The 15,000-nt window shown below is 46.4% G+C and overlaps 1 protein-coding gene across 1 annotated transcript in view; it reads right to left on the bottom strand.

Moving 5' to 3' along the window:
* LOC308380812 (CUB and sushi domain-containing protein 3-like) overlaps window positions 1-15,000 on the bottom strand; it is a gene marked incomplete at both ends in the record, with an annotated part of 198,970 nt that overhangs the window by 12,821 nt on the left and 171,149 nt on the right. Inside the window, 3 exon segments of the mRNA XM_080858223.1 lie at window positions 694-767; window positions 1,303-1,476; window positions 8,541-8,714. Coding sequence (XP_080714349.1) covers window positions 694-767; window positions 1,303-1,476; window positions 8,541-8,714 — 422 coding nt within the window.

Here is a 15,000-nt window from a genome sequence, read left to right as displayed (position 1 = left end):
AGCTGACGGCGGGGAGTCGATGCTTGGACAGACAAGACAATGAGGACTGACGAGTGGATTCTTCTGCTGCCAGAGGGATCTCCTGCACTATTTCACTGAACGGCCCTGACAAGAAGTCAATCGCTCTTCCACGGAAAAGGGCAGCAGGGCCAGACAAAAAAAAGCTGGAAGAATGGCAAGGCATCTGTGTGTACAAACACACACACAAATACATACAAACACCCCACCCACACACACCCACACACACACACACACACACACACACACTCACACACACACACACACACACACACCACCCACACACACACACACCCACCCACACACACACACACACACACCCCACCCACTCACACCCACACACACACACACACACACACCCACACACACACACACACACACACACACACACACACACACACACACACACACACACCACCCACACACATACACATATACACACACGCACACATACACACGCCTGTGATCATCTACACACCCACAGATGGACAAACATGCGCCCACATTCTGAATGTGAGTGTGCACATACACACACATTCACTCACACACATTCACACACATACACACACACATGAACACACAAACACACACACACACACACACAGGCACACAAGCACACACACACACACACACACACACACACACACACACACACACACAAACACACTACTGTACCTTGAAGCCCAGGCTGTTATTCAGAGAGCCAAACTCTGGCACGCCGAGGTTCTCACACGTGTTCCTTGTGGACTCTGTGGAGAGAAGAGGAGGCACACAGAGGGAGGTCACAGGGGGAGGTCACAGGTGGAGGTCACAGGTCACAGGGGGAGGTCACAGAGAGGTCACAGAGGGAGGCCACAGAGGGAGGTCACAGGGGGAGGTCACAGAGAGGTCACAGAGGGAGGTCACAGGGGGAGGTCACAGGTGGAGGTCACAGAGGGAGGTCACAGGGGGAGGTCACAGGTCACAGGGGGAGGTCACAGGGAGAGGTCACAGAGGGAGGTCACAGGGGGAGGTCACAGGGGGAGGTCACACAGGGCAGGTCACCCATGCTGATCCACTGTTAACACTAAGATGAACTGGACTCTAGACAAACTAACAAAACTACATAAAGAAGCATTGGAAAAATGATGAAATAATGAAGTATGTGTTAAAAAAGATGAACTAAATGGATGAACTACATAAAAGTACAAACATGTACAGCTTTGGATAAACAGTAAAATGATGAGCAGTAAAATATAGAAAACAAGTGTAAACTTTCATGGTGATGTAAAGAGATATACCCACCTATGCAGTGTGGCTGGCTTCCACCCCAGGCGCCGTCGGCCTGACAAACCCGTGCAGTGGAGCCCACCAGCACGTAGGGGGCGCTGCAGCTGAACACCACCTCTGCTTTGTAAATGAAGCTCTGGCCTTCCCTCCGGGCTCTCGCCGGCAGCCCGGGATCACCGCAGAACTTGGCTGCAGGGACATCACACGCGCCACACACACACACACACACACACACACACACACACACACACACACACACACACACACACACACACACACACACACACACACACACACACACACACACACACACACACACACACACACACACACACACACACACACACTTATTAATCACACTTCTCCAGGGACACGTTTGCTTGGCCGTCGGCAATCTCTCCGCGAAAAGATGGGATTCTCTGGTCTGAATATTGATACGAGACAGCTTGTCTGTTGATCTTTTACACAAACAACTGCGAGGCTCGCCTATGCGTGGCAACGAGACAGCGACATCAGAAGCACGCATTAAAAACCCAAAGCAAAGCAAAACAAAAACAAGTGAAAAAGCGGATGCCTCTCTTTTCGATCTCGACTCGGTTCAGTTAATCGTGACATCACCACCGACGGAGAGAGTGACAACACAAAGGCCTCCTCGTCGCTGCGTTGCCGAGAGGCTGTCATCAGCCTCAACATTATTACAGCGACACCTTCTGCAGCAGTGTCTGCCTGGAGTGGAACAAGGTGACGCGTGATTCGTGGGGAAATAATGGCAGACTCCATTCATTTAACACAAAGCAGGAACTGACGAGGACTCACATGTAACACAAAGACGGACTTCTTTGGACTGTATAAACACAGATGGCCTCTCAAGAAATTCTTAACAAGAAAAGTATTACGAGGTAACGGTGTTTCCGCAATGACTGGCTAGGATTAGTTAAAAAAACTAAAAAACAGTGATATAAGTCTTGAGGTACCTGGCTAAACACCTGGGCTAGACACGCTGCAGCAGAACTGATATTGTATTATACAGAGGTGTACTGCAGCCTGGCACTCTGTCCCTGAAGCAGTTTGGTCTAACATGCTGGTAAGCCCTGTATCAGCCTCTGAGCTAGTCTCCAAAACAGGTTCTGTCCGTGGAATATGCCAAAAATATAGAAAATGGCGAAGAGAAAACGGTGTGGTGAAATGCTGTGCCACACTATTCCTAGAAGAAACCTGTTATTGAAAATTACCAAAACAGATGGTAGGCATTCAAATAAATTACCCTAGGTCAGCCTACCTAATAAGGCAATATAACATTAAAAAAAAACAGAGACCAAGGCTGAGTTCCTAATTGAGTGGAGTCAGATAAATGATGTCTTATCAAAGACAGGGACCTAAATATTATATTTCAGTGAAGCAAAGTGTTGTGTGTGTGTGTGTGTCACAATTCTTGGAGAAGAGAACCATGTGTGTGTGTGTGTGTGTGTGTGTGTGTGTGTGTGTGTGTGTGTGTGTGTGTGTGTGTCTGCAGGGGTCTGAGTGGAGAGGGTGGCAAGGAGATAAATCAGGTCCCTTCCAGATGTCTCCCCCCCTACCAACAGCAAGAGAAAATACTGCGAGTGGACTGGCGCATGAATAAATACTGGGCACTGAGTGCTTCTGCGGACTCAGCCGACAGCTGCTGACACCCTACCTGCAGCCTAGCGATGGTTACCGTGGGCGATGGTGTATTTAGATGTCAAAAACGATGACTCAAAGGGGTGGCCCCCCAGGACCCTGCTGGGTGAATCACCTGAATGTAAATCAAAATAATTACCTCCCACCACAAAGATAAAACACACACACACAGCCCCGACGCTGGCCATCCCGACCGAGTGCTATTATGATTAATGATTTAGATTTCAAGAGTAAAAGGGGGGCAAGAGGATGGTGAGAGGGAGGCATGCTGGCTAAGGGATAATGGACCACACCGCATTCAGGTAGCAGGAATTAAATCGCGTTTGAGGTGGTAATGTGGCCGCGCCGCGAAGTGGATTCATCGCATTCATCATAGTGCATTCGGTTCCTGCGACCCGAACAACGTGAAGTCCATTATCATGCGTATGCCACAGTTGACACGCTTGCGTTAGGTTAATTTGTCAGATATAATGTTTTGACGGCTAAAAAAACAAACTTGTTTGTAGAACCACTTTCCACTGCACATTGAGCATTTTCTTAAGTTACGGGACAAAATGCCGTTACGTAACGGATAACAGCCGTCATTTCCGTCGCACATCGAGTATTTTCTTAACTTACAGGACAAAATGGCGTTGCACAGCGTAATGGATGAGGCAGAGGCAAAGAACTCCATGACCCAAAGCAGACTGGTTTCCTCCGCCAAGTTCATTAATTCCATATAATGGGACACTTTGAAGGCCGTTATCCCACTTATACCCCCAGGTTGCCACACATTTAGGCGTTTATCTGTATTTATGTATACAGAGCAAACATGAGGAGTAATCTAGAAAGAAGCCAACCTGTTTGTGACACTATTACATTACTTGGTTGTTAGTTACCATTCATAGTTTCCAGCCAAAAGCTAATGCTAGTTTGTCCAGGTAACAATGTAGCCTATTGGTGGATTTGATCTTCCCTAACACATTCACAAAACACCAACACACTATCATGGTCACGTTTTCCTTACGATTTTATTATTATTTAAAAATTGGCTATTGGGAACTAAACTCAACATTTCCGATAATGGGGAAATGGAATAATGAAATTGGAAGGTCATATTCTTTTGAAAAGTTTTAGTTGAAGGGTCTTCCCTTCGAGTGTGGCACAGATGCTGACTGGATAAGCCTTGTCGATGGGCAAACAAGGTAGCAGGGGCGTCTGATATATGGATATGAGTCTCCCGTCTTGAAGGCCGAGTGCCTTATTGCTACCTTCAGCCTACAGCCTACAGCCATAATCCGGAGACTCTCCAGGCCAGCCTTGGATAGACGTTGTACTGCGTATTTGCGTATATTATTTGCATATATTATTTGCAGTGTACTGCGTATTTGCGTGTATTATATTATCGCCGCGTTTATGGTGTTTGCTCACACTACACGGCCTTGGAATAACAGCAGCAGGGCTGAGGCAGAGCGGAGCAGGGTTGAGAGTTGAGAGCACCCCCACCCCCCCCCCCTCAAGCTGCTCTCCTCTAATCAAACGAGACACTGTGAGAATGGAACTGTGGCCGTCCGTATTATACATGTCTGCCATGCATGTCCGTCAGTTCCGGGGCTTTTGCTAAAGTTGAACAGTTTATAAAAACCAGATAAGTCAGACTCACACTCACTTCACAGGCACCCCCACCACCACCCTCTGAGGATCAAGTCAGCTTTCTCAAGGGCTTTAAAAATCTGCTTTATGTCATTACTGTTTTGAATGACGGCATTTATATGATTGATATAAATGTTTTTTGATCCCTTGGACTATTTTCAGATGGAGAAACCTATGGAGGTGGTGAATATAATGACATTTTGAAACGGAAATATTCCCTCTGTAGTTGTAGGAATGAATTGAGGTTGCTGGAGGAGAACGGAGGACCACCTGAAATTTGCTCTTGTTGCTGCGAATCACTGAAGTGCTGCTGTGCAAGCTTAATGAAGCACCTCTCTCTCTCTCTGTCTCTCTCTCTTGCTTTCTGTGTCTTTCTCTCTCTCTCTCTCTCTCTGTCTCTCTCTCTCTCTCTCTCTTGCTTTCTGTGTCTCTCTCTCTCTCTCTCTCTCTCTCTCTGTCTCTCTCTCTCTCTTGCTTTCTCTGTCTCTCTCTCTCTCTTGCTTTCTCTGTCTCTCTCTCTCTCTCTCTCTCACTCAGGAATGCGTGCAAGAAAGATGGATAAAGATGGAAATGAGGGTGAAGAAGGAATCCCCCCTCGGCGCCTCCACCCCCTGGCTGCAGTCCCCCGTCACACCCAAACACACAAACAAACAAACAAACAAACAAACACAGGCGCTAACACCTCACTGGGCTCCATTAGTCATTCTGCTGATGTCCTGAGCGTGTCACCGGGTGTCAACCGCCCCCGTGACAATCAGATCAGTAATGCACTCACTGTATTCACCCTCCATTTTTAATGTGCCTCTTTTTTCTTCTACTTCTTGACCCCCCCCCCCCCCCTCCCCATTCGCTTTTGGAACGAGGGAAAGAGGGAGTGAGAGAGAGAGAGAGAGAAATGATTTAAACGGCTCAAGGCCAAACCCGACTCCGCATAATAATGGGCCTGGGAGGACCCCAGTGGACCCTCAGTGTCTGAAATGTTCCTTGATGAATAATAGAAGCCGCTTGGAGATGCCTCATACACACACAAGATTGAAGACGGACAGGAAGACAGAAACCGCAACCGATGAAAATGGATTTGTGCCGTGCTATCACAGACAACAGATGTGCGCGTGCGTGTGAGGGTGTTTGTGTGAGTGTGTTTGTGTTTGTGTGTGTGTGTGTGTGTGTGTGCGTGTGTGTTTGTGTTTGTGTGTGAGTGTGTTTGTGTGTGTGTGCGTGTGTGTGTTTGTTTGTGTTTGGGTGTGTGTGTGAGTGTATGTGTGTTTACTGTTGACAGAAGTGAGTCCTGCCGTGTGCTGATTGTAATAAGTGTGATTGAGAGTCTAACCCTTTACACGCTCGAATGGACACGCAAAGGTCTACACGGGTGTTCTCCACATGCTGCCAGCTCCACACGTGAAGTCACGTTTTTCTTTTTCGACACGTAAGCACGAAAAACGCAGTTCAGTGCACCTCCCGCATGCCATGCCAAACCGCTCAACTAATGCGGCGATGCAGCAACACCGTGATCCGTGCAGGCCCTCGCCGCATGGCGCCGCATTACTCACATAGCGTAGCGTAGCGCTCGGGCTACACTCTCGCATTGCTGTTTATCCAAAAATTGACTTTTTTTATTTTTCACTTTCGCTTCGTCAGCAGTAGGTGACTGGCAGGATTAAAATAAATAAAAAAATAACAAACCCAGGGAGGGCTGGCGATCAGCTGCAGGTGCTTGGCGGCGAGCCAGGGTGAACCCGGGAGAGAGTGTGTTTAGTGCGGATTGTGAGAGGACCGGGATGTGCGGTGAGGGGGACGTCAACAGAATCTACTCATCGGTTTCGTCGCGCCGATGTAAATTGGCAGGCGCCTAGGCTCTGCCGCAGTCATTCCACCCAAATGTAATTGCCACTCTTCCACAGCCTCAAAAGACAAATTCAAAAGCATGAAAAGAGCCAATATATCTTCAGCTGCCGTTGGTACGGGCTAGAAATAACAAGTCTGGTCCTAAGGTTAATGGCATTAGATGCATAATGCCGCCGCAGTTTTCACTGAGGAATGGGAAGAAAACGATGAGCTCGAATGTGCCCATTCTGGGGAACGAGACGACAGTATGGAAATGAGGGAACACTGCTAGGAACTGCTTTCCATCCCTCTTTCTCTCTCTATCTTTATCTCTGCCCCCCTCTCTCCATCTCTCTTTCTCTCTTTCCATCCCTCTTTCTCGCTCTATCTCTCTCTGCCCCCCTCTCTCCATCTCTCTTTCTCTCTCTCTCTCTTTTCATCCCTCTTCCTCTCTCTCCAGCCTTCTATCTCTCTCTGCCCCCCTCTCTCCATCTCTCTCTCTCTCTCTCTCTCTCTTTTCATCCCTCTTCCTCTCTCTCCAGCCTCCTATCTCTGTCTGCCCCCCTCTCTCCACCCCCCTTTCTCTCGCTTTTTCCATCCCTCTTTCTCCCTCTATCTCTGCCCCTCCCTTCCTCCATCCCTCTCTCTCTCTCTGTCTCTCCATCCCTCTCTCCTGCCAAAAGAAGGAGCTGTGCACATGTTCAGATTTTTTGATAGGGCAAGTGAAGTTGTCCATCTGGAAAAGCAGCAGATTGGTGGTAAATTGTGAATCGGGTCAACATGCTTAAGGCCTTAGCTGAATCGGCAAAACAGGATGAAAAGACACTGCTAATGTTGTACTTTTTAGTCTGTGGTCAGTTGATTATAATGTTACTCTGTTGTTGACCTGGTGATATGTGTGTGTGTGTGTGTGTGTGTGTGTGTGTGTGTGTGTTGTGTGTGTGTGTGTGTGTACTTAGTGCTCCTGTACTATGGTGTGGGTGTAGCGTAGCCGGGGTAGGGCTACATAGTAGCCTTTTTAGGAGTCCTTGACACTCAATAAAGGGTTTTTAAACTCCTCTCTCTCATCTCTATCTCTCTGACTCTCCCTTTCTCTCTCTCTCTCCAGATGTTTCTCTCTCTTCACCCCTCTCTCCCTCTGTGGTGGCTGGCCATGAAGGACATTAGCAGGTGTCAGCAGCAGGTCATCTTTGCTAAGCACGTGTAAAATGAGGCGGGGAAAATGACAAGAGTTTACAAAGGTCCTTATTTTCAACTATCTTTCTCTCTCATTCTGCCTTTTAATACTTTTCTCTCTCATTCTCCTTCTAATACGTTTCTCTCATTCCCCTTCGAAAACGTTTTTCTCTCATTCTCCTTCGAAAAGGTTTCTCTCTCATTCTCCTTCTAATACGTTTCTCTCTTATTCTCCTTCTTATACTTTTCTCTCTTATTCTCCTTCTAATACTTTTCTCTCTCATTCTCCTTTCATACTCCTGTCGTCCATTCTAACAACTCCGTCTCTCTCTTTCTGATTTGGATTCTCGACACAGTTTAATACACTTTTTCCTTCCTGTCTCATAGAAGTATGTCTCTCTAGCCCCAAAAGATCTCTCGTTTTCTCTTGTTGCTTACTCAGGCCTTCACTCTGTCTCGTTGTCTGTCAAACCAATCTTCACCCAAACTTCATCTCTTGTTAGGGCCCTTCTTGGTCTCACACTTGATCTTTCTCCCTTTCAATCACACTTTCTCTCTCTCTCTCTCTGTTTGTCTGTCTGTCCATCACTTTGCCTTTCTTCATGTGCCCCTTAAGTCTGTGTGTGTGTGTGTGTTTGTGTGTGGTAGGTGTGTGTGTTTGTGTGCATCTGTGTGTGGTCGGTGCATGTGCGTGTGTGTGTGTGTGTGTGTGTGGAAGGTGTGTGTGTTTGTGTGTGTCTGTGTGTGGTCGGTGCATGTGCGTGTGTGTTCGTGTGTGTGTTTGTGGTCGGTGCACGTGTGTGGTCGGTGCATGTGCGTGTGTGTGTGTGTTCGTGTGTGTGTTTGTGTGTGTTTGTGGTCGGTGCACGTGTGTGTGTGTGTGTGTGTGTGTGTGTGTGTGTGTGTGTGTGTGTGTGTGTGTGTGTGTGTGTGTGTGTGTGTGTGGGCTCTACAGTACTCACGTAGGCACAGGGGCAGCTCCCCAGTCCAGGAGCCGTGGCCCACGCAGGTCAGGCTGGCGGGGAAGGAGAGCTCGTAGCCGGTCAGGCAGGTGTAGCTCACACTGGTGCCCCAGTCGAACACGCTGCCCTCTGCACGGCCGTGGTGGATGGGGGGCGGAGGAGGGCACGTCACAGCTGGAGAGAGGAGAACAGAGGAGAGGAGAGGAGAGGAGAGGAGAGGAGAGGAGAGGAGAAGAGAAGAGAATAGAAGAGAAGAGAAGAGAAGAGAAGAGAAGAGAAGAGAGGAGGAGAGAAGAGGAGAGGAGAGGAGAGCAGAGGAGCGGAGAGGAGAGGAGAGGAGAGGAGAGGAGAGGAGAGGAGATGAGAGGAGAGGAGAGGAGAGCAGAGCAGAGGAGAGCAGAGGAGAGGAGAGGAGAGGAGAGCAGAGCAGAGCAGAGGAGAGGAGAAGAGAGGAGAGAAGATGAGAGGAGAGAAGAGCAGAGCAGAGCAGAGCAGAGGAGAGGAGAGGAGAGGAGAGGAGAGGAGAGGAGAGGAGAGGAGAGGAGAGGAGAGCAGAGCAGAGCAGAGGAGAGGAGAGGAGAGCAGAACAGAGGGGAGGAGAGAAGAGGAGGGGTGAGCAAAGGGGATAAGAGGAGGGGAGAGGAGAGGAGAGGAGAAGAGAAGAGAGGAGGAGAGAAGAGGAGAGTAGAGGAGAGCAGAGGAGAGGAGAGGAGAGGAGAGCAGAGGAGAGGAGAGCAGAGCAGAGCAGAGCAGAGGAGAGGAGAGGAGAGGAGAGGAGAGGAGAGCAGAACAGAGGAGAGGAGAGGAGAGAAGAAGGCACATAGAGGGCTGAATACCTGTCCGGAGCTGTCATGATTCAAACCAGAAACAACAACAATAGCCAAAGACCTGCGGCGGCAAGAAAAAAACCCCTCACATCTTCGGGTCAGAGTCGGCGAGGTGAGAGAGCAGTGGTTGTTTATGGTCAAGAAATGAAAACATGGCAAACCCTCAGCGAGCATAGAATAAGGTGCTTAGCACTGCTGTCATAGCTTGTGTGGGTGTGGACATATTAAGTGCTCTGTTTGGGGGGGGGGGTGGCCGAGATCAGGACGACGTGGTCTTTGCATCGCACAAAAAATGTAAGACCCTCTATCTAGATCCTTATGGGGGGTATTTTAAAACTTAATTGAACTCAACTTTAATTAAACTTATTTTTATACTTAATTAAACATATACTTGATTAGGCTACATAGATTATTCATAGCTTTAATCTAAAACCAGTTGTGGAGGGAAATAGGGGGAGAGCTCATACTATGGGTTCAAGCAAGTCGATAGAAAGTTCTGGTAGTTTTAAGAAAAGTGAATGATCCGAATATTTGTGGCAAAACCTCCGCCGTCTGAAGAGCAAAGCAAAGTCCGGAGTGGAGAAAGAATTGCACACACACACACACACACACACACACACACACACACACACAAACACACACACACGCAAGTGAAACATTTTGCAACTGTTGCCTCATGGCTTTTGATCTCAATGTACGCCTCTGAAAAGAAAGTCTGAGCTTTCCACTTGGGGCCTATTCTGGACCAATTTACCCGAAGACATGTTGATTACTGACACCCTTCCAGCCAAGGACGTGCACAGGAGTGGGCTAGGGTTGCTCGGGCAACTGCCCGTTTGCCCTCCTCGACTGAAGTTGCCCCTCCGAAGGAAATATATATATTTGAGATCAGGGGACGGGGGCGTGGAGGCAACGGTTAGTGAGAGTTTAAAATGATGTTGGCAAAATTTGCGATCAGATGACGGGGGCGTGGCAGCGGCGGTTAGTGAGAGTTTAAAATGATATTGGCAAAATTTGCGATGAGATGACGGGGGCATGGCAGCGGTGGTTAGTGAGAATTTAAAATGATATTGTCAAAATTTGCGATCAGATGGCGGGGGCATGGCAGCGGTGGTTAGTGAGAGTTTAAAATGATATTGGCAAAATTTGCGATCAGGGGACAGGGGCGTGGCAGCGGTGGTGACAAAAAAAATTATGTGTTGCCCCTTTTTCCCAGGGCAGAGCAACTGCCCTTCAAAATTCCTGTGCACGTCCCTGCTTCCAGCAAAATATATTAGAGGGCCCTTATTAATAAGCAGTAGCATAGAGTATTCACTGCTAACACACTTAGCATAGGGCCCTGGTGAATAAGCAGTAGTATAGAGTATTCACTGCTAACACACTTAGCCTGGGGCCCTTTTTAATAAACAGTAGCATAGAGTTTTCACTGCTAACACACTTAGCATAGGGCCCTTTTTAATAAATAGTAGTATAGAGCATTCACTGCTAACACACTTAGCATAGGGCCCTTCTTAATAAGCAGTAGCATAGAGTATTCACTGCTAACACACTTAGCATAGGGCCCTTCTTAATAAGCAGTAGCATAGAGTATTCACTGCTAACACACTTAGCATAGGGCCCTTCTTAATAAGCATTAGTATAGAGTATTCACTGCTAACACACTTAGCATAGGGACCTTCTTAATAAGCAGTAGTATAGAGTATTCACTGCTAACACACTTAGCATAGGGCCCTTTTTAATAAACAGTAGCATATAGCATTCACTGCTAACACACTGAGCATTCAACACAGGTGAAACTGATTCAGTTCAACATCAACATAGAGCTCTGACACCTTTTTAAAAAGCACTGCGGGAACATGAGATGCAAAAAAGGGGCTCATCAGGATACAGATGGCTATCCACAACTACCAATGCATTTATCAACACACCATGTGAAAGAGCAGCGTGAGGACCCATTACAAGACATTATGCTGATATCAGAGACCAGGGTAAAGGGACATAGAATAATGATGCATTCTAAAAAGCCTTGGAGGAGATGCCATTAAGCATCAGTGGTATTTATGAGCCATTATTGGTCGTAGTCATCACCATTTAGGTAAAGTGTACGATAGGGATAGATCGGGTTTTTACTTAGTTTGACTAAAGGACTAAATGTAATGTAATGTTTTTGTCCACAAACTATTTGCTGCCAATAAAAATAAAACTCCATTTAGAGCTAGGGTTAGAGGTAAGTCCATGAAACAAATATTAATTCTTGGTTTGGGGTTGGTTTGTTTGGTCAGGTACACCACCGGGGCTTGGGTATGGTTAGCCATAGGCAAGTGGGGGCAGAGTGCACTCAGAAACATTCAGTTGGTGGTAAATGCTGTACTGACCGTAGACTGAACCATCAAAAAGAATCGTTACCTAGAAAAACAACTTGAATTTGAAACACAGATGCAATGAAATGCAATGCAATGCCACTGCAAGCAGCCTCATAAAGAGAGAAAACTTTTTCCATGAACGCATCCGACAGTGAGTTTGTTTAAAATCTGTCCCCACACACACAGACACACACACAAACACACACCTCCTTGGCTCACACCTAGTGACCACACACACACACACACACACACACACACACACACATACACACACACATAGACCTCCTCGGCTCACACCTAGCGACCACACACACACACACACACACACACACACACACACACACACACACACACACACACACACACACACACACAAAATCTGTTGAATTAGAAACTAAGATGAAAAACAACCAATCTCCCTTTGAGTTGGCTGTTTGAAACATGTGTGGGCACACAGGTTTATTTTTACACTCCCTCGTCGTGTGTAAGTTCCCCCTCAAAGACATGGGACTTTGTACTTCAACAATTCAGACCATATCTTTTCAGCAGACGCCGTAAACAACTTCATTTTGTGAAAATTCCACTCCTGCCAGCAGCCATGAATCATCCTAGGTTCTCGCACTCTTTAAGCAACATTGTCTTTAAATACATTTGCAGCAAGGAAAGAAAAAAAAAAAAAAAAGCAGTAAACACCCCTTTAATCTCACTACTTTTACATTACGCTGCCAAGAGACTTCCACTAAGACGTAGCATTCACAGCATCTGCCCCTAAGTCCACTCTCCAGCTATTCTCCAGACCAAAGAAAGGACACTCAATGGCATGAACACACGGTATAAAGGCCCTTTAAAGGCTTGTGACTCTCAGAAGCATAAACACACGGCATAAAAGGCCCTTTAAAGGCTTGTGATTCGGTACTGTTTCTTTGGGTTGTACGTACACTTAATGGGAAAGTAAAGGCAAAACAAGAACATGGATACTTTGACATACTTGGAGACAAACCCACTGGGAGCCACTGGGCCAGGGTTGTTCTCACATGAATAAACCATGAGCTGTTTTGGAGATTCAGTGTCCCAAACAACCAAACAAACAAACAAACAACAACCAAAACAAAAATGCCTTTAAATTCAGTTACCTTATGGGAGTTCCCCTTCCTGTTCCTCAGCACTACAGCACACTATGAAACTGCTGTTACTGCAGAAAACATCAACATGCAGCCCTCTCCACACTCTCCATACTTATTTTCATTTTCATTTTTCATGGGATGTGCATTAAAATTCCACCAGCATTCACTTAAAATCCGTTGCAACGAGTATCCTCTCTAGGCTAATCTAATCTTCTGGTTTAATCATATTTGGCTAATGGGAAGGCTAATATCCTTTTGCTAGGCCCATGTGCCGTCCTTCTGTCTTTGACTTAAAGCTAATGTCCAATGGCATTGAGACGACAGTGGTGCTTAACAACCAGGGCTGCCTGTGCCAAGGACTTTTGGCAAAGTTTAAGCAAAGAAGAGCAAAAATAAAACAAATTAAATCAATAATTCCAACACCTCATGAAAGAGAAATATCGACCAAGTCTGCCTTAACAGCTGCACAGTGAGGATGGCGCAAATAGCATTGAAAACACTGTTTTATATGAAAGAAACTCTCACAGACTGCATCATGAGAAAACTGTAACAGCAGGATACAGCAAAGCAGACTACTTCTGCAGGGCCAGTTAAGTAATATTTGACATTAACATACATCCACATCTACTTTTGACATTGTTTTGACATTTTTGTCAAATCCAAACCGTCTCAAAAATGAGATTAAAACAAACCATGCTCCAGTAGGTTAAGGAGCTGTTGATAGTAGGCAGTATACTCAGTAGTGTACTCAGTAGTGTACTCAGTAGTGTACTCAGTAGTGTACTCAGCAGTGTACTCAGCAGTGTACTCAGCAGTTTACTCAGCAGTGTACTCAATAGTGTACTCAGTAGTGTACTAAGTAGTGTACTCAGGAGTGTACTCAGTAGTGTACTCAGCAGTGTACTCAGTTCTAAACAACCTTATTTAAGAGGCATATAGAGCGCAGAGTAGGAGTAGAAGTTTACCAGGAAGTGTGAATGGATTCTTTAAAAGTGTGTGTATCCGGGGGTGGGGAAGGAGAGAACCTCGAAAGAGATGGGTCTTTAAACGACTTTAGAAGAGACAGAGGGAATCCCTAGCTCAGACTGTTGGGGGAACTCGTACCCAATCAAGAAACTACAAGTGATTCTATGATTGCCTGTTGGGGAGGGATGGCAATGCCAGAACGCAATGGGGAAAAAGGTGCTTTTTTAGTGTTGTATTTCCATGAAACTACACTATTCCAATGTTGTTCTGAAGAAGAAATGCTACTGGTCTGAGTACATTTTCAACCAAGTTGACCCACGTGCCCATCCCCCTCCTTCAGTTCTCCTCTCTCTCTTCGGGATGCACATGGACTGCAGGTCACAACTGTTTTACCTCAGAACAGGTACTAAGACAACTACAATAATTTAATCATCTACAGAATGTAGGTTGAGGTCTTAAAACGGGTATTAATGCTGACACTAAATGCTGCATTCTCATTTGTGCTTGTGCACTTAAAATGGCCAGGCAGTCCCATTTGGCCTGTCCTGTGCAGACAAATCACCTGAGAAATTATTACTGTCAACCCCATTACATGACCTCTTTCGTACTCATTCTTTATTTTTTCTGACGATAATGCCAGTGCAACAGCAGAATGGAGTCATTATCCCCCCCAAAACACAGGGAGGACGGTCATGCCTTAGGATCAAGTGGGCTGAGAACGCTTTTTCTGTCACTGCCAAAAAAAAAACGATTTGTGCTTCTGAGTTGAACTCATGCTGTGCGCAAAGGGTCCGGCTATAACAAACAGGCCTATTAGATATAATAAGCACTGCGTTAAAAAGTTGGGCTTCGTAATTCAGTGCGACGTTCTTTCATGCAAACAGCGCACCCTATTAGATGTCAAGTAAAGCTTAACTCACACGATCACATGTTACTCCAATAAACTGACAAATAAGTGAATTCATGTTTTGTTTTACTCTATCACATCCCAGGACCCCCAACATAATCCAACCCAAAAGCCCGATATCTCCCCTTTGTCCCAAAGTGTGTCGTCTCACCACCTGTCCGAAACACAGTCCATTCAGAAGAGGAATCCCTTCACCCAAAGAGAAAGAACGCAACAACAATCCTCAGAAATTCACTGTCCAACCCAAAAGTAACAAAATAACCCAACACCCCC

The sequence above is a fragment of the Sprattus sprattus genome (genome assembly GCF_963457725.1).
Source record: "Sprattus sprattus genome assembly, chromosome: 19".
In the NCBI taxonomy this organism is placed as follows: Eukaryota; Metazoa; Chordata; class Actinopteri; order Clupeiformes; family Clupeidae; genus Sprattus; species Sprattus sprattus.
This window is presented reverse-complemented; position numbering and strand designations above follow the sequence as displayed.